Source organism: Ambystoma mexicanum, chromosome 9, assembly GCF_040938575.1.
Source record: "Ambystoma mexicanum isolate Mex_15411 chromosome 9, UKY_AmexF1_1, whole genome shotgun sequence".
NCBI classification, from domain to species: Eukaryota; Metazoa; Chordata; class Amphibia; order Caudata; family Ambystomatidae; genus Ambystoma; species Ambystoma mexicanum.
Window position 1 is genome coordinate 1,343,944,086 of NC_090931.1, and position 26,665 is coordinate 1,343,970,750.

Consider the following 26,665-nt stretch of genomic DNA (forward strand, 5'->3'; position numbering starts at 1 on the left):
CGAGGCGGAAGTCATCTTTCACCCTGCTTACAGTGCTAACCCCACTCCAGTGGAGTAACTTTGCTGAAAATGTTGGGGGGGGGGCATGACAGCTAAATGAAAGGGGCCCTTGGCAAATGAGTGGGGCAAAATGGTCTGCCACTAAAGTTGGGGGGGACAAACACCCTTGTCCCCCCAAAAAAAATACACCCACGTTAAACCCACTCTCTCATTTCTTCCCTCCTTCCCCAAAACCTTGCAATCCTGGGTTTACCTTTGAATGTGACCTCAAGCTCCAGCAATTCATCATGGATCCTGGCATTTCTGCTAGGATGAACACACTTAACATAAAGAAACTCTGCCCTTTTCTCATACAACTGTCATGACCTACAGAACGCGCCCCTTTTGGACTTCCTGGTCCTTGTCTCAATGGGGCTTACACTCCCTGGTACTCCCAACATGGCTGTCCAGCATGAAACACCTTCCTCGCTCTACACGTTGGACGTAGCGTGTTCTATTAATAGACCACTCCCCCCATGGCTCCGCGCATCTCAATGTTATCGCGAAGCAGCGACCAGACGTGTGCTCCGTAGCTCGCGGTATTGTTTCCCTGATTCTGTCCCTTCTACTCCATTCCTAGTCCCCCTCCTTTCTTTCTTACTTCCTGGACTCGTGTGCTGTGTAGTGCACTTTCTTAATTTCCCAGATTCCTGGATCATTGCATCCCGGAACTTTGAACGCACGCTGGAGTCGGAAGAGACTCGTGCAGCCTTATTCAAGACCCGATCCATCCGCAAGAAGGCATCGACCAAGAAATCCAGCAAAGATCAGACTCAGGTGAGAAGGGGGGAACTCCTTGACAGTTTGAGACGCCACCCGACCGAACTCGATATGGACATGGAAGCGGCTGTTCAGGACCTGATGCGTGTCATGCAAGAACTATCAACCGAGGTACAGAATCTCAAGGCGGAAAACGCTGCTCTCAAACAATTGGTTCTATCCCGTGATTCTGCCACAAAAGAAAGTGTGTTGCTGGGCGGCATAGTTGACAAATACGATGGATCAGCAAAAACCCTTCGTGGATTCCTGGATTCATGGTTCGTCCACTTTACTTTTAAGCCCTACTACTTTACGACTCCCAGGGCTAAAGGTGGTTTCATAATTTCTCACCTTTTAGGAAATGCATTAACCTGGGCTACGCCCCTCGTTAATTCTGGCGATGCTCTCCTAGATGACTATGATGGGTTCATACAGGCCCTTAAAACCATGTTTGATCGCCCAGAGCAGGTCTATAGTGCCCAGGAACACCTGTTAGACTTTCAGCAGGGATCCCAGGATATGCTCACCTTTGTAACCCGATTCAAGCAACTAGCCAAGGAAGCTGATTGGTCCCCTGAGGCGAGTTTTACCCTTTTCAGGAGAGGACTGAATGAGGGGATTAAGGATGAGTTGGCCAGAGTGGCTTGCCCAAACTCATTCCAGGCACTAATGGACCTTGCCATGCAAATAGACTTTCAAATCCAGGAAAGGAAGGCAGAGAAGAAGAAATCCAGAGGAAATCCTCCGAAAGTGTCCTTTGAGAGTACCACCAAGACGGACACAAACCCAGGCTCAGTCACTGAACCAGAACCCATGCAGATAGGAGCCTTCCGTGGAACTATATCCCCGCAAGAAAGGATGAGAAGGATTCATACGGGGTTGTGCATGTATTGTGCCTCAGATAAACACTTGGTTAGGGAGTGTCCTCTAGCCCCTCCTCGGCGTTCGGGAAATGCCAGCCCCTATCCTAGATGGAGCAGAGCTTCGGGAGAGGGATGTTTGCTCCACATCAATTCCATCCTTGAACTATCCTGGAGAAAACAATTTGGTGATACTGCAGGCCTTCCTATCGCCCTCCAAGAATAAGACCTATTCCATTTTGGCCTTGGTAGACTGCGGAGCTATGGGAATTTTCATTGATCAAGATTAGGTTGTTAGTCATCATATTCCATACGAGACACGAAGCACCATGCAGCCGGTGGAAGCAATCAACGGAAGACCCCTCACTTCAGGGCCCATAAGCCTGCAGACTAAAGAGATACAGCTTTCTATAAACCATCACCAAGAGCGGATTAGATAAGACATCATTAAGTCAGTTCATTACCCCATGGTATTGGGTATGCCCTGGTTACAGAAGCACAATCCGTACATCAATTGGACAGCAGGATCACTATTCCTAGGCTCAGAGTTTTGTAAGTCTCACTGTCTATTCCTGGATCCCTCCTTGACACCCCCTAAAGAACCACCAAGAGACCAGCAAACACCACTCATGGTTTCCAATATCATACAAGTCCCTGAGGTCTATCAGGGATATGCTGATGTATTTTCAACTTCCATTGTCCAGGCCTTACCCCCTCATGGACCTGAAGACTGCGCCATAGATACAGATCCCTCAGCAGTGATTCCCTTTGGCAGAATGTTCATCCTTTCCGAACCTGAGAAAAAGGCCCTCCGAGAATACCTGGATACCAACCTTGAAAATGGCACCATAAGACCTTCAAAATCTCCAGCGGGTGCTTCGTTGTTCTTTGTTCCCAAGAAGGACACCAAGGAACTCAGACCTTGCCTCGACTATCGTGGCTTAAATCAATGCACCCTCAAATACCGGTACCCATTGCCCTTGATCTCGGATATCCTGGAAGCTGTGAGAGGCGCTGTAATATTCACGAAGTTGGATCTCCAGGGTGCCTACCATTTGATCCATGTCCGGGAAGGAGACAAATGGAAAACAGCCTTTAGAACACCCTTTGGTCACTGTGAATATCTAGTCATGCCCTTTGGACTAGCTAATGCCCCCGCAGTTTTTCAACATTTCATGGATAGGGTGTTCTCTGACATGTTATTCCTCTTCATCATTGTCTATCTGGACGACATATTGATCTTTTCCAAAGACCTGATAAAGCATGAAGAACATGTAAAGGCAGTATTACAACGACTCTGTGAACACAAACTTTTAGCCAAACCTGAAAAATGCTTGTTTCACGTTACTTCTGTTCACTACCTAGGATTCATCCTTAGACCAGAAGGAATTGGTATTTACCCTTCAAAGGTAAAGGCCATACTGGCATGGCCCGCTCCCACGTCTGTGAAACAAGTTCAATCCTTCCTGGGGCTTGTCAATTTCTACCGAAAGTTCATATCCACCTTTTCCGAGATCGTTCAGCCGATCGTTGCTCTCTTGAAGAAAGACACCCCCTTTATCTGGTCTACACCGCAAGATAAGGCATTCCAACATTTAAAGCCAGAGTTCACGCAAGCCCCCATCTTAGCCCAACACAACATAAATTGACTATTCCTAGTGGAAACGGATGCCTCTAACTACGCCATAGGAGTGGTGTTGAAGCAGGAATTTGAGGATAAACTGGAACACCCCATTGCTTACCTTTCACGAACCCTGACTCCCAGTGAGACACACTACTCCGTCCTGGAAAAGGAACTGTTAGCCATCCGCCAAGCCTTCACTGAATGGCGACATCTACTTCTGGGTGCTAGACATCCAGTTCAGGTCCGCACGGACCATAGGAATCTTCAAATTCTACAGTCATTGGAGTGTAGGAACAGTCGTCAGGTGGTTGGGACTACTTCTTTGCCCAGTACCAGTTGCACATCACTCATGTTCTCGGATCACAAAACCTGATTGCTGATGCCTTACCTCGACGTCCTGACTATGTAACTACTGAAGATAGGGCCTACCCTGAGATGTTTCCCCACACAATCTTTGTAGCTCAAGCAGTCAATCTCCTGGAAGAAATTTGAGTGCAAACCCAATCCTCTGATCTGTGGAAGTATATTTCAAGGAAGAATCAATGGAATCTAAGAGTGTTACTCACCGGTGAGGAGAGTGCGTGAAACCGGAGAATAGAACCGTAAAGCCGGGAAGTTGCATGAAGAGCTTTGGATGGAGCCTCCACCCAAGCCTCCTCTCTGTGAGGGAATAAGACCTTCTAAATTATATGACCTCTTGCTGTCTAATAACCAGGCAAGTGGACCGATCACCCAAAAGAGCAGGGAGAATGCACCGCCACGGACCAGGCTGCAAACAAAAGAACAACAAGTAAGTATTTTGAAGGTAGCACTTATCCCCTAAAAGTCTTACTAACCAATGGAAGACTGAGCTTTTCCCCCCATTGTATGGAAAGTATGGCACAACACAGGAAATCACCTAGGAAAATAACAAGACTTAGAATCTAACTGTATTAAGCTACGACATAAATCAGGAGGTGGACAGGATCTTACCAGTGGAGAAGGACTGAAGGATTGGAGGAAATCAGAACACAATGGCAGGGATAAAATAAGAAAAAGGGGAATGGGATACTAATACCCGAGCGGCACGAGGGTCGCACTGGTTTCAGGATGGTGCACAGCTGCAGAGCGTCCTTAAGTGCACAAGCAAAACAAAGTTCAATCCAATGTTCAGTTCACAAAAGCAGAATAGTCTTACCACTGGTGGTAACGATGGCAATTGTAGAATGGAGGCAACAACCAGATGGAATGGTAGTTCAGGGAGGAAAGGTAGTTCGAAAGCAGGCAAGGTCTGGCACACTAGCGGGCAGCAACCATGGCAAAAACATCTAGAAAAGCAGTCCGGAAGCAAACAGGGGTCTGGTACACGTGCAGGCAAAGACAAAGACAGAACCTTATCTTACGGAGTCTGTGGAAGCAAGCAGGGGTTCGGTACACGTACGTACAGGAACAATGGCAAAACGTTAGTGCGGGTTCCAGGAAGATAAGCAAAGGTCCGGTACACGGGTAGACAGGTATAAGCCAGGGTCGATAACGTAATGAATTAAAGGGTTGGCACTTGAAGGAGGAACTTCTAGTAGCTGGGAGTAGCTTTAAACAGAGGCAGCGTCCTAGCTGCAACCGCGGAATGCATCAGTAAAGGAGGCGGGGCAAGCCAATGCGAGGCTCCACAGCCGAACTACAGCACGGAGCTAGGTTTTCTGGGAAGTGTAGTTTTGTGTTGCTAACTTCCACGGTAGCTGCCACCGTGTATAGAATGGAGCAGCATTATGCCGTATCCCTTTGGGGAGCGCAACAACCCTCCTGACCTTCCTGGTAGCCGTACTTGGGAACCGACTGCACTAGGGAGCCGAGCTGCTAAGGATGCAGGTGGCAGGGGCTTCCGCACAGGACAAGGTGAACGCCGGCCCGTAACAAAGAGTCAAGGAAGGATATTTATTCAAGACAATGCACTGGTCATTCCCACACAGAAATTACAACAAAGAATAATAAACTTCTGTCATGATACCCTTCACTCCGGACATCGTGGCATAACCAACACCCTCCACCTCATACAAAGACAGTTTTGGTGGCCTGGAATGAAGACCGACGTACAGTAGTACATCCAAGCTTGTGCTATCTGTAGTCAAAATAAACATGATAACTAGAGACCCGCGGGTCTTCTACTGCAACCTACACTGCTAACAAGGCCATGGGAATTCATTGCTACAGACTTCATTGTGGAATTACCACCTTCCCGAGGATACACGACCATCATGGTTACCATTGACTTGTTCACTCATATATGGCTCATTTTACACCCCTGTGTAAGCTACCATCCTCGTCCGAACTTGCTGGAATCTTTCTGGAACACATATTCCGTCTGCAGGGACTTCCTTCCAAGATCATATCTGATCAAGGACCTCAATACGTCTCACAATTCTGGAAACATCTCTGTCGCATTCTGGGAATCCAACACGCCCTCTCATCAGGTCATCATCCCCAAACCAACAGGGGCACAGAATGTGCTAATCAGACCTTGGAACAGTATCTTCAATGTTTCGCCACCAAGGTTCAGGATGACTGGTCGCTCCTGTTACCCGTGGCTGAATTCACCTACAACAATTCCCTCATCCCACACCGGTACCTACTGTCGACCCCTGGATCGAAACCCTCATCAATGTACACTAGGAGGCCGAAGAAAACGTAGAGAAGGCCAGAACACAGACTAAGAGGTATGCGGATTCCAAAAGAAGACTAGGGCCTTCTTATGCAATTGGTGATCAAGTATGGTTGTCCTCGAAATTACTACTCCGACATCTATGGCCAAACAAATTGGCCCCTCGGTACTATGGTCCATTTCCCATCAAGGAAATTATAAATCCAGTCTCATACCGGATCAAATTACCAGACTCCTGGAAAAGAATTCACCCAGTTTTTCACACATCTTTATTAAAACCCTACATCCAATCCTCCCGGAAATCCTGTAGACCCCCTTCTCTGCTGGTCGACAACCAACTGGAATATGAAGTGTCCTGAATATGCGACTCCAGGTATAAACGGGGTCAGCTTCAATACCTGGTTGAATGGAAGGGATATCCCCCTAGTGAAAGAACCTGGGAACCACTTTCTAATCTCAAGACCCCTCGACTGCTCAGAAAATGTCACCTCATACACCCGGGCAAACCTGGAGGAACGGGTCTTCGGAGGAGGCATGTTGTCATGACCTACAGAAAGCGCCTCTTTTGGACTTCCTGGTCCTTGTCTCAACGGGGCTTACACTCCCTGGTACTCCCAACATGGCCGTCCAGCGTGAAACACCTTCCTCGCGCTACACGTTAGACGTAGCGTGTTCTATTAATAGACCACGCCCCCTGCGGCTCCGTGCGTTTCAATGCTATTGCGAAATAGCGACCAGACGTGTGCTCCATAGCTCCCGGTATTGTTTCCCTGATTCTGTCCCTTCTACTCCATTCCTAGTCCCTCTCCTTTCTTTCTTACTTCCTGGACTCATGTGCTGTGTAGTGCACTTTCTTAATTTCCCGGATTCCTGGATCATTGCATCCCGGAACTTTGAACGCACGCTGGAGTCGGAAGAAACTTGTGCAGCCTTACTCAAGGCCCGATCCGTCTGCAAGAAGGCATCGACCAAGAAATCCAGCAAAGATCGGACTCAGGTGAGAAGGGGGGAACTCCTTGACAACATGTAATGACAACACTGATCTCTACCCTTCTGCTTAGTAAACTGGACTTCTGTCCAAGCTTACCCCTCAGTATCCCATCCTACTACTTCTCTCTTCTAAATTAAGTTTGGTACCCTACACACCTAATTAGACCCTGCCTTCGATCCCACTGTGTCCAGTCAAATGATCGAAAAAAAGGATCGAATGCCCTTTTATTCGAATCCAAAAGGGCCGAAAAAAAAGAATCGAATGCTTTAATATTTATTTATTTATTTATTTATATGTTTTTTGGTTTAGTGTGCGTAAAAAAGTGTTTTTGTAAAGGAAAACGAGGGGTTGTGGGGGGGGGGAAATAAACATTTAGAATTTTTCCAGCACTTTTGGTGTCAAAAAAAAGGCATTCAATCCTTTTGTTTTCGATGCTTTCACCTATAACCTCGCCCCACACCAACACCATGCTGGATGGCTCTCTATGCAAACTCGCTCTGTCTTTAAAACCCCTTACGTGCCAGGCTATAATACAAGTCTATGCCAAAAGGACGAGCTTACTCGTCCTTGGCACTTACTACTGCTCATCTACAAATCTATCCAATAGCGTGCACCCCACACCCTACTAACTGCCGCCCCCCCCTGCTCTCAAACTACTCTACAATTCACCACTGTCCACTTTCCATCTCAACGCCCCTGTGCGTCCTCACACTTCTGTTCATCATTCTCTCTACTGGCCCTGCTCCACTGGAACGCCCAACCCACCTCACATTAAAGTTAGCCCATCAGTAGAATAATGTGTCTTTTTTTTTAAACCAGACTTAAAAATTAACTGATAGCCAGTGAAGGGTCACCTCCCACTCCCACTCCCTCACCACTACCCACCAACTGACCCCATTCTACCGCTCAGAATAATGCCACACCTGTGTGTAGAATAATGTATAATGACGCATCCATGTATATTGCTGACTTGTTCTGGCTTTGGGGCCTAGTTAATAGCCATTAATAGCCATTAGGCGGAGAAGTGGGAGGACAAGTGGTCCTTTGTGGTGCGCTGAGTATTTTTTCCCTGAACACTACTTGGAGGCGGAGCTTTGCAGCAGTGAGCAGCTACCAACTCTACTTAACATCATTTCCAGCGCGGAGCGCGCGCGGACAAGTGGGAGGACAAGTGGTCCTTTGTGGTGCGCTGAGTATTTTTTCCCTGAACACTACTTGGAGGCGGAGCTTTGCAGCAGTGAGCAGCTACCAACTCTACTTAACATCATTTCCAGCGCGGAGCGCGCGCGGACAAGTGGGAGGACAAGTGATCCTTTGTGGTCACTTGTGGACAGCGGTGGACGGCGGGGGACGAGAACCTTAAACCCCTCCAGGATCTACATAAGGGGCACCGGAAGAGCGGTAAGGAACCTGATACACCCACACAGACGGCAGTTGGGCCGGGAGACTGTGGAGGGCGATTCTACCTCTTTGATCCCTATCATCGCTCAATCTGTCACAGTGGGCTACGACACATATCGGTGACCGATATATAACCTGCATAGCACGATCTCAGTTCTATCGCAATTTACGGCATACCCCCCCGTCAGACGTGCGGTGGTGTGCTCCGTAAAGAGAATGACTAAAACAAAAGCAGGAAACACTAGGTACAACCTACGGAAAGGCAATAATGAAAAAGTGGAGAAACTACCCCCTAAGATCGCAAATAAGGCAACAGTAAATGGGGACAGTGTTATACCTGAAAAAGGTACTATTCCTGCCATGTTTGGGAAGGGTAAGCCCAAAGTTAATACGGGGGCGGATATTGCCGCACCAGAAAAGGAGACTCTTTCGCCCACTCATAATGGCAGTGACGTTTTAGACTCTACCAATTATCTAGACATCGACAATAATTCATTACTGGAGCTTTGCTTATCTATCCAAAAATCAATGGCAACTTCAGGCAGACCAGTAACCTCAGTTGAAAGACCCACAATTGTGGTGGAAGCGCAGATCCTGAATCCGGCGCATAAGGAGCAACAAAAGGACATAGAGATCCCCAGTCCTAAATGCACGGATAACTGCACAGGCAACTCAATCTCTGATCTATCAGGTATACTTTCCATTCATCCCACACCCATCCCATCAGTACAACCAACGATGGGACGACTGTCTGCATCCCCCAGTCTCTTCATGGATCCTGAAGAATTGGACCACACGGGCGAGCTGTGCAATGGGATGCCGAAAGACTCCAATGACTTAGCCATAGCAGAGTTGCAGGCTTCCATGGCATCTCTCCAATTTGCGCTGAAAATTTTATTACAGTTGTGTGGGAGGATTCACACTAACACCATCATGCAATTGAGGACAACGAATCTGACTGGGAGCATGGATCCAACATCATTAATACCCCCTGCAATGGATGAAGCTCCAATATTTACGGATCAGCCGGACATAACAAACCCGGAGGAGACCGAGGAGGTTAATACGGCAGTACCTTTAACCAAAAAGCAACACAGACAACAGAAACGAGATGCTGCAAAGAACGCAGTGGTAGAAATCGCCTCCCCCCTACCGGCTACCATTCCCACGGCTGCTCGATCAAAAAAAAGCAAGAGAAGGGGTCGGAAGGCAAAGAAACGTGCAAGAAAGGGGATGGGATCTCTATCAGGCTGGATAATTCCAGACCCATTGCATGAAGCTAAAAGCATGGCCCATGAAGTCGTGGACTCTGAATTATCGATCAGTATCATCGGTGAATCGACTAAATGCTCGACACCAGGTCGAATTGAAAAAACGGATGGTGAAGAGGTCCGTGCATCCGTGGGGGGAGAGGAATCGGAGGAAGTGGAAGACACCGGTGCAAGTAAAATCTGCATAATCAAAAATCTGCACCAGAAAAAAAGAGACGTATGGCTGACAAGGACGGAAGTACTAGCTAAACTACACATGATACCACAGTTGCGTGTTATACGCTCGGAAGACTTCCTGTTTGTCGAACCACTGGAGGTGCGCAATCCAAATGTTTCTGCTCTTCATTGTAGTGTGCTAGCATCGGCACAGCTGATTCGAACACATAAGAAATCTCTAATGCAGATTGGTGTGGAAGTTGATGCGAATAAAGATAAGGAAGATCCATGCTTGCCCAGCAAGGATTATGGGACATCTGAGAATAAGATGGGCAGACCCCCGCAACCACCTAAGGAGAAGGTCCAATTAACTGATATTCAGAGTACTCTGAAATGGATAGCAGACTCGTTACCGATGGTGCTTCGGCAACCATGAGATTGCTTACTATTGAGCTGGAACACCCATGGACATCAGCATCTTCTCTCGGATAAGGGCTCTCTGGCATTCATCAACAACTACCCTATTATATTATTGCAAGAAACTTGGTGGACATCTCCCATGGATATCGACGGGTATATGACATATCACACGCTGGCGAAAAAAGGAGAGCGGGGGCGCCCCTACGGGGGTCTATCTATTGGAGTGACTAACAAGATCCTGAGTAAAAAGATACCAGCGGTTAATTGTGATTATATATGTGCCGTTGAAGTGACTCTCAATATAAAAGGACTAAGTGAAAGAATACTATTAGTCAATATTTACAATCCCCCAGGTGCAAGACTAAGAGAACTTATCCAAGAAACCATGCATGAACTTTTTGCTGAATGGAGATCAAACAATGAGAAGTTCCTTGTTATTGTTGCTGGGGACTTAAATTGTCATATCAACAATGGTGGAGGCACTGGTAATAACCCTCTGTTATCCAAGAATAGCTTATGGGACCTCCCGTCTACGGATAAGGAGGGGGAGGGTTGGCTTGGTTTTTTTGGCTGTTGGGAACTCGAAATAATTAATGGGCGCACACAAAGTGACAGGCCGGGCAGGAATACTTGGAGAAACAGTAGATCGGGAAGTACTCTTGACTACATCTTCACTAGCTGGGAGGTGGCCCTGATAGTTTGTGATATGGTGGTAAAAGAATGTGAATGGAGTGACCATGACCCCCTGATTCTAACTATGGGAGTTTCGGCCGACAAAAGGGAGGAAGTCAATCTGGGGCACTTGTTGAGCAACCACTCTCATAATCGTATTTCCTGGTCGGATAAAAATATATTAAAGGCCACTATGGCTATGGAAGAATGTGGCCCTGATTTGATCAAGCAATTCTATCATATGTCACCAGTGCAAATTGAGAAATGGATTAGTGATTTCTCGGGTAAACACGGCTCCTGTAAAATGAGAAAGATGGTGGGAAATTCCGTGAAAGAGGTTGTTTATGATAGGCACATTAGAGATAGAAAGCGAAAGCTTAGAAGTGATATCCGACGGATTAGAAATGGCCCTCTAACTAGAATGGAAACTGCCATTAAGCTGAGGAAAGTGAAAAATGATTATCGGTGGTGGCTAAAAACACACAAAAGGTCTAGAAAATTGGCAAATTGGCAGCACATGGTCAGCACACTGTGTAGTAGAAACACTCGGAAGATCTGGTCTATGCTAGGTGAAGTCAGAGGACAGAAATCCACTTATATGGTCAACCCTATAGGTAACACTGAATGGATCGCTTATCTGGAAAAGCGTAATGGTGGGATTAGTAATATTACTAACAACCCGGTGCATATGAAACCTAAAGCTCACCCTTTTGTGATAACTATTAAAGAGCTTCAAAGCCGAATTGAGGAGTTAAATTCGTCCCGTGCCCCGGGGCCTAATGGACTCTCCAATGCGGTGCTGAAGCGAAATCCCCTTTTCTGGGCCTGCCTACTTAAAATACTTTTTGGGAAGATCCTACGTGAGGGCCAAATACCTCCATCTTGGCAGACAGCAATCCTCATACCTGTATTTAAAAAAGGCAATAGAACCGAACCTGAAAACTATAGGCTATTGTCCATGTTGGATTGCACTGGCAAGATATTTGCTGCTCTTATACTTAGTGAACTCCTAAAATGGGTTGAGAGCGCGGGCATTTTGGATAAATTTCAATGTGGCTTTAGGGCTGGATACTCGACCACACATAATCTATTCATAATGAATACATTGAGAATTAAGGCCTTAACACATTCTAATCCACCATTGTATGCACTCTTTATAGATTTTAGGGCTGCTTTTGATTCGGTGAATCGTTCTCTCCTATGGAAGAAACTCAGTAGATTGGGATGCCCTGAAACCTTACTTTATTATTTAGAACTCCTACACAAAAATAATACGGTACAGGTTCGATTAGATAACGCTGGGGCAGTGACTAAACCCGTCCCCCAGACCAGAGGAGTGAAGCAGGGTTGTGTCACAGCCCCCACTCTGTACAACTTATTCGTATCTGATGCGCCAGAATGCTTACAGGGAATCAACAACTGCCCACCAAAGATTGGCCCTAGTCATTGTCCCATGCTTGCATATGCAGATGATTTAGTGATCCTCGACCATACCTTTAATGGGATCCTAAGATCTGCTAAACAGCTATGGGATTATGCGGAGGCCAACAAACTTGAGATCAACATCAGCAAAACAAATCTATTATTGTTCTCAGCTGGAAATGTAGCCAGACCCCGTATGATGATAGGAGTGACTGAAATTAACTATACCCCCAGCTATAAATATCTAGGTGTTGAATTTGATCACAAGGGAAATTATCTTACTTGTATTCAATTACGCAGAACAAAAGCAACTCAACTTACAGCACTCATATACAAATTCACGCGAGAACGGAGTGGTTTCTCTATATGGGCGGCATGACAGCTGTATATCCAATGTCTGGCCCCGATGGTCACCTATGGGCTTGATCCCCTCTACAATATGAACTTGGGATGGCTACAGCTGGTTGAGGGTAATTTCTGGAGGAAAATCCTCGGCCTCCCCCAATGTATACCCATGGCCCTGATTAGATTGGAACTAGGAATTGGTTCCCTCAGAGCCATGGTTTTGAAAAAACGAATGGAATTATATATCCGTCTTAAGAACGACCCTGGAAATGGCCTTCTAATTAGTATCAGCAGGGAGATGGAGGCAGGCAAATTGAAAAACTTTGAAACCCAGATGGAAAAATTAAGTGAGGAAACCTGCTGGCAGCCGGAGTGGGGTCGAGAAAACAATTGCTTGTTCAACAATTTTGCGTACCGTCTCAAGCTATGGGACTGGCAGTGTAATTATATTCACCTTGAAGGACTGAAAAGTTACAGCTTTGTCTCACACGTTCTCTACATTTTTATGAAGGCGCAGCCGTATTTAAACCTCTGTCCGTCGGATCAATTGAGGCGCTTTCTTCTACTCCTTCGTATTAACCATCTCCCAATATTGGCGGCCAGGGGTCAGGAGATGGGTCTAGCAAAAACGGAGAGGTATTGTAGAATCTGTGATCTGCCCAATGAACTTGAAACTGCTCGACATGTTCTAACTTCGTGTACTGGGATGAGAGCTAGCTATATCAAACACCTTGGTAGGTTTGTGCATAACCCTGAATTCATAGAGCAAGCAGAATTCTGGATACAATGTATCAATACCCTTAACCCAAAACTACATATGGCACTATACCAGGTATGGCGGGACGCTTTTGCTTGTGCACTACAAACCCACAGAGGGAGCCATGGAGTATTAATTATGTAATGGGAAATGCACATGCATGCTTGTCTATCCCTTCTCTTATCTACACCTGTTCAAGAAACATAGTTAAACAAAGATGTTTATGTATTTTATTTAGGTATTTATGGGAGACTATATAGCTGTAAATCTTGTACATTTTGAAATATCATATGATTATAGGATTCTATGAGGATGAATACCTAATTATCACCTATTTATTTCTTTTACTTTTTACGCTTTTTTATGTGGAATATGTGTAAAGTTTGTACGTATGTACTAAACTATATCACATTAATAAATAAATAAATAAATAATAGCCATTAAGTACAGCTATGAAAAAGAATGCCTCTCTTGTCATGCTACTTATCAGCGCTTAATACTCCAGATACTAAAAACAAAATGCAAGAACTCTTAATAAACGTAGGCATGCAGGAAAACGTTGCCACAGTTGGTCTTGAATTGAAACATAATAGTCAAGTAGCACAACGTAAAGATGATGAAATGCTCACACTCATAAGACAGAGAGCGCACGAGCTGCATGTTGACCTTGGTCTGCAAACTATCGATATTTGCGCCTGTCCTCTTCGGGGAATGCGACATTTACACCGGGAAGTTGTTAAAGTGATAACTCTGCTTTTTATAAACTGCTCACCAGCAAGCTGTCAAAGTCGGCCCCAAGAGCGTCATAAAGGGTCCGTTCTGCACCTTCCCCTAGTGCAAACATTGCCAATTGTTTGTTTTGCCAGCTGAGGCGCCTATAAAATAATGGGTGATGGTCGGCAGGAGTGTCAGTTGGTGCGAGCAGCCGGCCTGACACCTTGTTGTCTTTCAGGAGAAAGAAGCATAGTAAGTAGCAAACGTTTGGTTCTGTCAGGTGCCCCTTCCTTTGGAATAATACCTTTAAGGCAGAGATAATGTAATGTACACGGTGCTAGCATTTCCCGGGGGAAAGAATATACGTTACGCTAGCACTGTCCAGTTTTGGGGGAATGGATGGAGACAAAATGGCGGCTGAGGCATTGAACTGTGCGGAATAGAGTCAAACATGGTTTCATCTACCAGAGCTCGTTTGTTGTATACGTCTATGTATTCAAATGTTACGCTGTGTGTGACTGTTTATGCCACTTTAATAGCTTTCCATCACTCTTAGTTGCTGTTTTTTTTAACCTGTTTTATAGACGTGGTGCATAGTTTTCCAAGTTGACCAGATGGCAGCTGATTCTTAATGTATGAGGCCTCGTTCATAGACACTGATCAGCATTTCTGAGAAGGAATCAGAATGTTTCCATGGCTGGTCAAATAGTTCTCGAAAAGCCACATGGCAGCAACTGGATCCAGTAGAAATAGGCATTTCCCAAATGCCTGTCAGTGTGAATGAAATGGGCAGCCTCCTGCGGCTTGACCATTGGGAGGGAGACCCCGTTGAGAGTATTACCTGTCCTGGCAATGTCTACAGGTTTATCACAGAGCTACGCTCTCTTCTGGGGTTTCCAAATCCAATCCTCAAGAGCAAATCTACTTCATGTTTTAGGATAGCCACGCTGAAAACCTGAGAATACTGTAGGACTTTTATTGTAAAGTCGGTGGTTATCCTGAAAGCCAGGTATGGCCGAGGCTCCTGGGGCGGGATTTAGGACGCCAGGAACAGAATGACGTGCTTTTCACAGCGCTGCATGGTGTTACTTCGTCGCCAGCTTTTCACTGGCTGCCCTTTGTATGCATTCACTTACCACAGCAACGCCATGCCTGTCCATAATCATGCAGTGTCATCCAGGCATTGTGCCCGGCTGGCATGACATGCGGTGCACCTCGGATCCGTTTGCCCGTGTTCTGATTGTGCTGTGTAAACTGGTTTATGGTTTGCTTTTACGCCGCTCTAGTGACATTTTATCCGCTTGGAGAAAACACTCATAAAGCATTGGCTGCGCCCAGCATAATTGGCGTGGCCCTATAATATCACCTTGGATATCACCTGCCCACAGCTAAACTTCATGTGCACTGATTGATGTGTGTAATCATCACCCCTCTGCTGCCCCTGTATGTCTTTACTCCCCTCCCCTCCGCTGCCCCCTGTATGTCTTTACTCCCCTCCCCTCTGCTGCCCCCTGTATGGCTTTATTCCCCTTCCCACCCGTCCTCTGCTGCCCCCTGTATGTCTTTACTCCCCCCTACCCTTCCGCTGCCCCCTGTATGTCTTCCCCACCCCCTGACCCCTCCGCTCCCCCCTGTATGTCTGCACTCCTCCCACCCCTCTGCTGCCCCCTGTATGTCTGCACTCCCCCCACCCCGCCGCTGCCCCCTGTATGTCTGCACTCCCCCCAACACCCTTCCGCTGCCCCCTGTATGTCTCCCCCCCGACCCCTCCGCTGCCCCCTGTATGTCTGCACTCCCCCCACCCCTCCGCTGCCCCCTGTATGTCTGCACTCCCCCAAAACCCCTCCGCTGCCCCCTATATGTCTGTATTCTGTCCACCAACCCCCCCTTAGTCGTCTGTTCACCCTCTCCCCCGCACCCAAGTAAGTGTCTGTTGTTGCCCGCCATACCTTGAGATTTGCGCCACGTTGGTGCCCGTTGATTGGAAACCTATGTACTAGTATGCAATTGCCACCGTCCAATACGGGACTGGCCCCATGCTATTCCATGTTGACACTAACCATGCACCCATGTGTAGCTGGCCTCCTTTGTATTCTGTGCCGGGCACCACACATTTACCCATTGACCTTGACCATGCATATATGTGTTGTTGCCGCCTTACTTGCAACTTTTGGTTGGCACCTGTATATGCATACCATTTTTGACCACGCAACTGTTTGTAGCTGACGTCATGCAACATGGGCTGGCACCATGCTGTTGCCTACCGATGTTGACCTCGCAACGTTATGCAGCTGCTGCCGTGTAAGATGTGGCTGGCACCATACACTTGCCCACCAATCTAAGTAACCACTTTAAAGCACTTATTGGAATTATATAAAGCAACATGCATGTATGAATGCCTTCTAATGCACTTATGCAACTAAGCAAGCCTTCTTAAAAGCGCCACGATGCCCGAGGGCAGTTTGGTGCTTTACAAACAGTTCCATCCCGATGCGTCCAGCCGATATGTAGCGGGCAGGCAAGGGCAATTTTAAAATGGGAGTCTGGCATAAGTCGACCTCCTTGGAAGATGTGTGCTTTTAATACAGCGGGGTGTCAAACCCAATTGGATGGAGGACCTCTACACATTTCAGGAGAAATTGGATACACAGTCTCCGGATTTACCAACGATTCTGCATAGGAAACACCTCATTACACTGCTTCAGATGCCGAATCATCATCTGTGCACCAGAGCATGTCACCCTCAGCAAATGGCGGATGTGCTCACCGACGGAAAACGCACATGCGCAGTAGTACCCACATATAGACTCAGCCACCCCATCACTGAAGCAGCGCCTGATGCGCTGCCAAGGTCACACTGACGAATGACATTGCAGCAGAAATGACACCGGGTTAACACTGAAGGGGGGTCCGGGCAAGCTGCTTCTCAGGCCGGGCTTTTATTTTGTGATGCATGCGTATGATGCAAAGTGACCTTGTGAAGCATTATATTTGAAGTAGGGGAGCACACTGCGGCAGGCTCCCGAAGTTCAGCTTTCTTTCATGGGGTTCATCGGGTTCTGGAATGGCGTCCTTATCGTGGCATGTCCCCGGCACCATCGATGTTTCATTATAGGGCCTTTTTGTTTATCTTCTTGAACTCAGAATAACAGAACTGCCTTCTTTGATGACATAGGGAGCCCAAGACTTGCAGGGTGGCTGCAGGAAACTAAATACTTTTGCATAATGAAAACAGCTGTTTTCATTAACGGGTAGCCGTGTTCATTTTTATACCTTTATTGCCATGGTTACATTTTCACTCATCACCGCACACTTACCTTTGCTTTAATTTCCGTTCTTTAGGCTGTTTAGCTTTTAGTACTGTCACCTTGGACACCCTGCCAGGAACCAGCAGCTGGTGACTGTGATTTTGTCTCATGTTACCAAAACTGAAGCCTTGCAGCCAAGGGGCTTTGCCTTTGGTCGCCTGTACACTGCGTGTGTAAGGTCCAGGGGAAGGGGCTTTAGAGGCCTGTAGGTCTTATGCTCTGACACCCCTGATATAGAGCTTAATGCTGGATTCATACAACTTCTAAGCGCTGTAATACGTGTTATTGAAATCAAGTTTAATGGCACACAGTTTATTGATCAAGGAAGGATTATTGGGCAAATTCTTCCTCTCTCATCCCGTATTCTCCCTCTCTCATCCTGGATTTTCCCTCTCTCATCCAGGATTGTCTTTCTGCAATCCAGGAGTGGTGTGCTGGCAATGATCTCTGCTTTAATGCCAGTAAGACTGAGATTCTCCTCATCGGCACACCCTGCACCTTCCTTTCCTGTCACTCTCTGGCCGGCCTCTCTTGGCCCCCTTCCTGCTCCCACCTGTGAGGCCAAGAACTTCAGGGTCACCTTTGACTCCACACTGTTCTTCTCTACTCACATCTCTGACGTCTCTAAGAAGTCACACTACCAGATGCACCTCCTCAGAGGTATTCTTCCCTTCCTCACTTTTCCCCAGAAGCTCACTGTCTCCAGAGCTCAGGTTCTCTCTAAGCTTGACTACTGCAACAGTCTCTTTTTAAATCTCCCTTCTTCTACTATCTGTCCCCTGCAACTCATCCAGAACAGGACTGAGAGACTTGTCCTTGGCCTCAAGTCCAGTGATCGTATCTCTCAAGTCCTGAAATCACTCGAGTGGCTCCCCGTGGCAGCAAGGATCAAGTTCAAGACCCTCAGCATTGTCCACAAGAATTTCTGCGACCTGGGACCGCAATACCTCCATCTCTCTCTCTTCGGAACTATCTTCCCACTCAAGCTCTTCACTACTCCACCTCCAAACACTTGTCTATAGGCGCGTTATAAATGCCATATCATATCATATCATATCATGACTCCTTGAGAGTCAGTCGCTTCTCCAAGCAATGAGTTGGGGCAGATCTCTTTCTTCGGCTGGTGCCTCCCTCTGGAACAACCTCCCTGCCTCTCTGAAACTTGAGCAGAACCATCTCCAGTTCAGGAAGCACCTCAGACCTTCCTCTTTGCTTCTGTCTTCTCTCTTCCTCAACCCTGCTAATCTCCTGTCTGATACTGCACTGGTCACCGGGCCACCCTCTGAATTTGGGCCAACATCCTTGCCTGTCCAGCTGCAAACCAGCACTGCCTCTTGGCACCCCCTGCACTTGTGGTCTGTATCTGTTACCCTACAGTCCCCTCTCCTGCACTTACTAGACACATGTCTGCACTTCTGAACACCCACACTTGCCACCCGTTGGCTGCACTACTTGTTTCCTATTCCTTTGTCCTGCACTTGCCCAACCCCCACACACCCTCAGCACTTCTCCCCCTCCCCGTTCTCCTACACTTGCGCGATCTGAATGTCACAAGGCCTAGTAAGATCATTGTTTTTTATTCTCCCTCTGTCCCGTCCCTTGTCTTGTTGCGCCTTGAAACACTTGTGTATTGGCACGTTATAAATGCCATATCATATCATATTAAATTGGCTCTCCCATGATTTCGAACTTGTGACTGCAGGTAGCACACAGATAGCTGATGCAAGCGCCTAACTTGCTGAGTAGTCTTACCAAAAAACTCATATCTCTATTTATGTAATTATGATGCACTTTTTGTCAACTCCTTAATATCAAGTGTTTCAAAAGTTATCTCTTTTTTTTTGTTCGTTTTTATCTTTTTAATGGGGGCAGTCACATCTGTCATCTCTGTCCTTCCACACTCCCACATCAACTACTTTCCTTTCGTCTTCCTCACAGAATTCCTCTCCTTAACCTTAAACCTAACTTTTAACACTAATCCTATTCCTTATCTTAGTTGCCTGATTACATTGATGTAAGTTGGCCTTTGGTTTGGTTGACATATAATAGAAAGACAGTCTTAAAGTTGAATGTTGACTTTTCCTTCTGATATCGTTGCGAAATGGCAAAGGAGTAGTCGTGTTGACTTTAGCAATGACTGCCACATAAGAGAACTGCTACAGAGAGAAGACACATGCCATGCAATTGGCTCCCTGACTCCTGCATCCACCGTGCTTGCGGTAGATCAGGAGTCTGCAACCTTTGGCTCTCCATGTGTTCTGGACTACAATTCCCATGACATCTGGCTATTGACTATGCAGGTTAGGGTTGATGAGAGTTGTAGTTCAAACCACCTGGAGAGCCAAAGGATGCAGATCCCTGCGATAGATGATAGATGGCATGCTATGACAATGATCTTTGGAGTCTGACCTGCCAATATTGTTTCCGCCTTCTTTACAACATGATAGGTTCAGGTTCCAAAGTTGTTGTTTTTCACCTTATTTTGGATCACCAAGGGGGGAATTGGCTACATCTAATTTCCTATGTATCAAGCGTTCTCTTTCATCAGTGTTAAGTATGTCTGAAGTATTTACAGTGTGGGGTGGCATATGGGAAGCAATGGCTAGAGAAGCTGGACATAGGAGAACAGAGAAGCAGAGCGGTGGCACATTTTCTGTACCCAAGTGGAGTGATAACGCTGTGTTATACCATCGCTGCAGGGTGTGAAGTGGGGAGTGGTACATATAATTGTGAAAGGTGAGTATGCAAACCCTGTAAAGGAGATGTGATCTAGTAGTAGTAGGAGTAGTAGTTTGTAATTCATATAGCGCCTTTAACCCATTAAAATGGCCTCAAAGCGCTTGTGGTGGGAACGCCCTCGGAGGACCGAAGTCCAAGGCATGGGAAATCTGTCAGAATTACTAGAACTTGTTTGGCAAGATAGGGAGCTAGGTGGGCTGGCTGAGCTCCAGTAAGGTACCCATGAAGGTCAGGCATGTGGATGGGTGATGAGGTGGTCAGGAAAGTGCGCAAGTGCAAGAGACTCATTATGTGTCCAGCTAGACCACATTTATGTCGTAGGACGTTGCTGCATTCTGATGGCAGATGTGATCTACTTTGTGTTTTAGTCTGGTGTATGAAGGCAAAACATTATGTGTCCAGGTAGACCAAAATTTAGTCGTAGACCGTTGCTGCATGAGATTGCATGTGAGTGGGTAGACGTGCGTGCGGCAGATGTCCACCGAAGTGGCGCGTGAATACGTACCTTGAAGCTCAGATGAAGTTTTGTCTTTCATGTAGCTGTGTCATCAGATCTTCTTTTTAATAAACAGGCTATCCTAACACATCCTCTAAGCACAAAAGACAGGCCACCCTCATAAATCTTCCAAGTGCAATATAAGGGCAAAGTGCAATAAACAGGCTATCCTAATACATCTTCTAAACACAATAGACAGGCTACCCTCATAAATCTTCCAAGTGCCAAATCAGGGCTAAATGCAACAGACTGGCCATCATGATTCATCTACTCAATGCAATAGACAGTCTACCATCATACATTTCTAGGGGCAATATCAGGGCTAAGTGCAAAGGCAGGCTATCCCAATACATCTTCTAAGCGCAATAGACAGTCTACCCTCATAAATCTTCTAAGCGCAATATCAGGGCTAAGTGCAATAGTTCCAAAGTGTCACCTGGGGAATCAAGTTGCTCGAGTTCTATTTCTGGATTGAAGATTGTGCTCTCTGCCATTGTCTGTTTTCTTGTTTTACTGAATGGGATTGGCTGCCAGGACTACAGTTTGTCTACTGAGTTTATGGTTCTCAAAGCTGAAAGACCTGTATAGTTTTTTTCCGGAGCGATTTACTCTTTTTCCGTGTTCACCCAAAAATGTTCAGTGCTTAGACTCCTGGTCTTAAGTGGCATATACAAAGTGGGCATTCACAATAGTTTCCGTTCTTGTTTCTATTTCTACAGGTTCTTCAGGATGCATCTGGTTCCGACCCTGTTGCTGGGGATCCTGGGGGCCCTCAGCGTGGAGGCCGAGCTCACAGAACTGACGCACGAAGAGTTCTTCTCAAAAATTGGAAACAGGCACATCCTCAAGGAACGAATGTCAGCCCCACTCCTTAATCTACCAACAGGCAAAATTATTCTAGGTAAATTACAACATTTTTCAAATGAAGGGAAAGGAGACGGAAACTAAGAAAGGGGATAAAAAGAGCAAGGGTGGGACCAAAGGTGCAAGGGCTTTGTTGTTGCAATCAGTCATATAGTTACTTTTTTATGAACCATCAAAAGAGGGCCTTCATTAGGAAAAAAGACTCTGAATGGGCCCTCTTGAGTGTTTAAAAAAAATATACAAGAATGGCAGCCATTACAGACCACTCGGTGACTCCGACCTCGTCCTGTGCTGTGTTCCAAGCAATGCACAGTTTCATAGTACACTCTGACTTCATCACCCAGTGTTCGGTGTTTGAAGCAATTCATGCATTTGTCCTTGTCTCTGGGCTTTTAAACTCTCTTTTCTCGCATCCACTGTTTCAAGCAATTAATACTTTCTCAGTTTACCCTGGACACCCTTTTTAGAACGTTGCTGACTGTCCAGCCAATTAGGATGCAGGAGTTCCCGGCACTAATCTCTGATAGTCCCTGGAATTTCGGCCTTCACCTCATTTTGGGCTTTTTGAAGCGATCACTTTGCCTCTGGCTGCACCAGCTGACTGCTGCCATAGAAAAAAGACTTCTCCGGGTTGACTCCTCTGTCAGGGTGTGGAATACATTTAGGATACCTTGTATTTTCTTTCATACAACCTCTAGTGACAATTCACAGAGATCAGTGTTAACATCCAGTGCCAAACGTTGTTAAAAACAAGTCTCTGGAAATGCCTGTATTTTCGCATTAGGTGCCTATCAATAACACCTTTTTCATATAGGACACAGTATTTTTCAGAAGTGCCAAGGGAAGAAGGCATTTTATATGAAGATGAGTAGGGATGAACATGCAGTGCCCTTCATTAATGGGCACAAACATAAAGAGGAATGGCCTTTCCCCCCAACAAACAGTCGTGGTTTCAATACCCATAATTCATGAAAACAATGTAATGTGTTTGAATTATATTCTCTCATTCACACAAAATTACACAATTAAGGTGAACTACTGATTTCAACTAATGGTAATGCTAGACAATCTATATGACATGCAATATACAATTTATGTAATGGTTAACGTGAGTTTATGGTTCATTAGTACCCGGCATGGGTGTGTCCACGGGATGCACGTAACGTGATTGGCTCGTTACCGAGCCATACCACGGTGTAATCCCGTGGACGCACCTACGTGCCTGCGTTTGTTCCCGGCGGTGGGGCGTGGCATCCTTAGCCAATGAAGAGGCTTGAAATAGGGCAATCCCCGCTCTGAGCCTCCCCAAGGCTGGAGGCTGCCTTTGTCCACCGGCTGGGACTCAGGTAGTTTTTGTTTTCCTCTACCCCCTTCCCCGCCAAACTATCCCCTCCCCACATTCTCCTCCCCACCCTCCCAACACCACTTACCTTCTTTTTTCTTCTTTTTTCAGGAGCGAACGCACTGGGAACATTTCTGTTCCCAGCGCGTCCGCTCCCGATGGCCGCCATGGAAAGGGAAAACAGACTACGTTTTCCTTTTCCCGGTGGCCATTTTATTTGACTTTTTTTTTTCTGTTCCAAAACGCGGCAGCGTTTAGGAACAGAAAAAAATGCTATTAGTATCCCGGTTTAACGGGCCAGGGTACTAATGGCTATAACCCCCTCGACAACGGGCCAATACCGCCCATGGTAATGCCACTGGGGCTTCGTTAAGGCCCTCGTGCCGGGGGAATTACCTGCAGGGCTTTAAGTGGGCCGGGGCCTGCCGGGGCTGGGCCCCGGCAAGCCCCGAAAATTCGTTTTCAGGCGGGGCCCTGCCGGGGTCCACTAATCTCCCCTGGCAGCCCCGGTTCTACATAAAAAGGCATTTTTTTTCTATAGTCTGAAGCTCTCGTTCGTGTGCGAGAGCTTCAGGCCTGAGAAAAAAATGACTTTCACCCATAATGGTGATGCTGCCCCTCCCCAGCTGGCGAGGGGCTGCGCCACCATTAAGGCTGAATAGGCAAGGTGCTGTCCCCTGCCAGGCAAGCCTTTAGAAAATAAAGGAAGAGATCAGCACCCTCTCCCACATGGGGAGCGGGTGGTGATCTCTACAAAAGACTGCCTGGCAGGGGTGCCAGTGGCCCATTTAGCCGGGGATCGTCGGTGGGCGTGGCCTAATGGGCCATTCGGACCCCCGCCGTTAAGCCACGCCCCTCGATGAGCCCCGGCTCATTTTGTAGTGCCACTTAAGGCACTGATTACCTGGGACAGTATTGGCCCACCGTCTCGTGGCTTATTGCCACAATAATGCCTGCCAGGGTTCTGGTAACATTTGTAACCACTGACTCTTCACCCGTGAGGTTTATTATGAAGCCATCCAAACCCTTCTCTGGCCTTGTGGTTCCATCCTATTACCCGTTATGTATTCTCATAATATGCATGCACAGACAGCAGATGCTACTGTATAATACTAGGTTTGCAGGGACAACCAATGGACAGCTGGCAACTACCACCCATGAAGCAGGAAGCAGTACACCAATGCAAGCACTGAGATATCTAGACCCCCCCAGTTCACATGCTCGAATCCCTTCAGGACCATCACAGCTTTTGATCTTTTCGAGGCGATTCAAGTGGGTGCTGCTGAGCTGGGTAATATATAATAACATCTATTATTAAAACCCCAAGTGGCAATTCATTTTGTAAGCACTGGCAAAATGGTTGACACTAGCAATTAAAGCTTCTAGTTTCAGTCTCTGGACTGAAATTGACTCGGGGCGAAGGTGTCTGATGGGTGCTCAGTCAAAGTTGCTGATCTTAAATTGAGCACAGGTGTTATTTCCTAAACGTTTGAGAATTCCTGCTGACTGTGGCAGTCACAGTGTTCATGTGCTATATGTGATATTATCAAAGCAAATTTCAGAGTGATACATTTCACTGCAACCAAAATACCAAAAAAAGACTGCATTTTATTTTTTTAAATTTAGCCCCCTTCATAAGCCTCATGTTTTTCTAGCCTTATAACCCCACCACCAACTCCATCCCGACCCATTTGAATCCCTTACCCCACTGCCCTATATATATTTATTTAATATTTTCTGTATTATGGTTGCACTGAAATGTACCACTCTGAAATTTGCTTCGTTAAATTGACTGGGTACCTGTTCATGTCAATGTCCATCATCATCATCATCATCATCAGTTTTATTCAGAATCTATCAAGAAAAACAAATCACAAAAATATAAATGGAAAAAGCATATGACAATCTTCATACATCAAAGAACCTCCCTCACCTCCACCCACTTCTTTGTAATTATAACATCTAGGACAGAAAACATTAGTCAATAGTCAAATATTAAAAGTTGAAAAGAAGCAGGATACCACCATTTGTAATATCAGTCTATTTCCTGGATTGTGACCTTCAGCAATATGTATTTTTAATTTTTCAACTGATGTCATTCCTTTTTCACAGAATACTTTCCAAAAGACTGCCGAGATGCTTATTTGCGTGGACAAAGGCGCAACGGAATCTACATCATCTGGCCGAAAAAATCACCCCCGTTGATAGTCTATTGCGATGTTCAGAATGACGGTGGAGGATGGACAGTCCTACAACGAAACAGCCGCAATGGACAGATTGTCTGGTCCCAGAAATGGGACTTGTATAAATATGGCTTTGGGAACCCCATGAGTGACCACAGACTTGGCAATGAGTTCATACACCTCCTGACCAGGCAGAACGGGTTCTCGGTCAGGTTTTCTATTGTTGACTCCAAAGGGGGGACCCGTATTGCTGACTACCACAGCTTTATGGTGGATAGTGAGAAGAATGGGTATGCTCTAAGGTTAGGAGACTATTCCGGGGATGCCGGGGACGCGCTGACCGTTATGAATGAAACTGGCATACACGATAACATGAAATTTACTACCAAAGACTGGGATAACGACAGATGGAAGCGTAACTGTGCGGAGGAGAATGAAGGCGGTTGGTGGTACGACAGCTGCCAGTCTGCTCTGCTTAACAGTGATTTGGGTATTTACTGGTCGGGTTTATGCAATTCGGCTAACCCATGCCAGTCAGCCACAATAATGATTAAGCCCAACAGGAAAAACTGTGAGGCTGGCAAATTCCCTGAGGGGGGTGATATCCCTGGCCATCTTCCCAGCTAGTGAGTTTCCCGCTCTGCACAATTAGATTGCACAAGGGAAATGGTCAATGCCAGATGTAAAAATAGGTTTCTGTTTATTGTGCCAAAGATAAGTACCCGTGCCATTACTGTTTGAATTTTCGGTATATTCCTATGCGTTACAATCCTGTCTGATCACCGCCAGTGCGGATATCCTCCAGACCTGAAATATGCCTTCTCCACTGGACCACCACTGTTTTGACTTTGGTTCCTAGGGCAATAATGCTGCCCGCATCCTATGTATATTTTCCCCTGAGGAATTGTTCTGCTCCATGGTCTGACACCTCCTGCGCCCTGGATGGTACTATAATAAATTGTTAAAATAAATAACTAAATAATGTACTGCAATTTTAGAAATTGTGAAAACTTTACCATAGGAAGTAGATTGGTTTTGGGGAGCTTTAGTAGTTAGCATCTCAAAGATTAACTCAGGGGCAGGTTGTGCCATCATGTGAGAATTCAATTTGCATCTAGGTGGCTAGGTTTGAATTTTTATATTGTGTCCCTCTTCTTCAAATTTGAATTGTTCTTATCAATAATTGGATCTTTGAAACAAAGCAGAAATGTATTTGTCAAAATTGTACAGAATTAGGAGGGTGACTCAGCTCTTAAAAAAAGGGGCTATGCTGCACGCTTACTCTAGACGTCCGCAGAGATGTAATAAAGAAGCACACTTAAGACCTGCCTCCTGTTTATTAATGTCACCTGAACAGTTGATATTCTTCATTAGAACTATTGTGGTATCACCAGTGTCGGCATTCCTTTTAGTTTGTCCTGATGTTTTCTGAAGTGGCAGAGGTGTTTAAAGGGAAACAAGGTCAATCTGCGGATCCCAAAAGACAATAAATGCGATGTACTTTCATTAGATACACTTCTGCTGGATTACATTGATAATGGCTGTAGGGACTAAATTGTGTGCAACAGAATCGGAGATGAATCTGGGGGAAACCGAACGCCACTGCTACAAAAGTAAAATAGAGTGAGTGATTGTTTTTCCATTAGCAGCCTGGGCGGGGGAAC

General features: G+C 46.2%; 1 protein-coding gene across 1 annotated transcript; it reads left to right on the forward strand.

Annotated features, from left to right (window-relative positions):
* Positions 1-14,204: 14,204 nt before the first annotated feature.
* On the forward strand, positions 14,205-26,323 carry LOC138489122 (fibrinogen-like protein 1-like protein). Its single transcript, XM_069616751.1, has 3 exons — positions 14,205-14,321; positions 21,332-21,513; positions 24,931-26,323. The coding sequence occupies exons 2-3, from the start codon at positions 21,342-21,344 to the stop codon at positions 25,626-25,628; spliced, it is 870 nt and encodes a 289-aa protein (XP_069472852.1). The 5' UTR covers positions 14,205-14,321; positions 21,332-21,341; the 3' UTR covers positions 25,629-26,323.
* Positions 26,324-26,665: the final 342 nt, after the last annotated feature.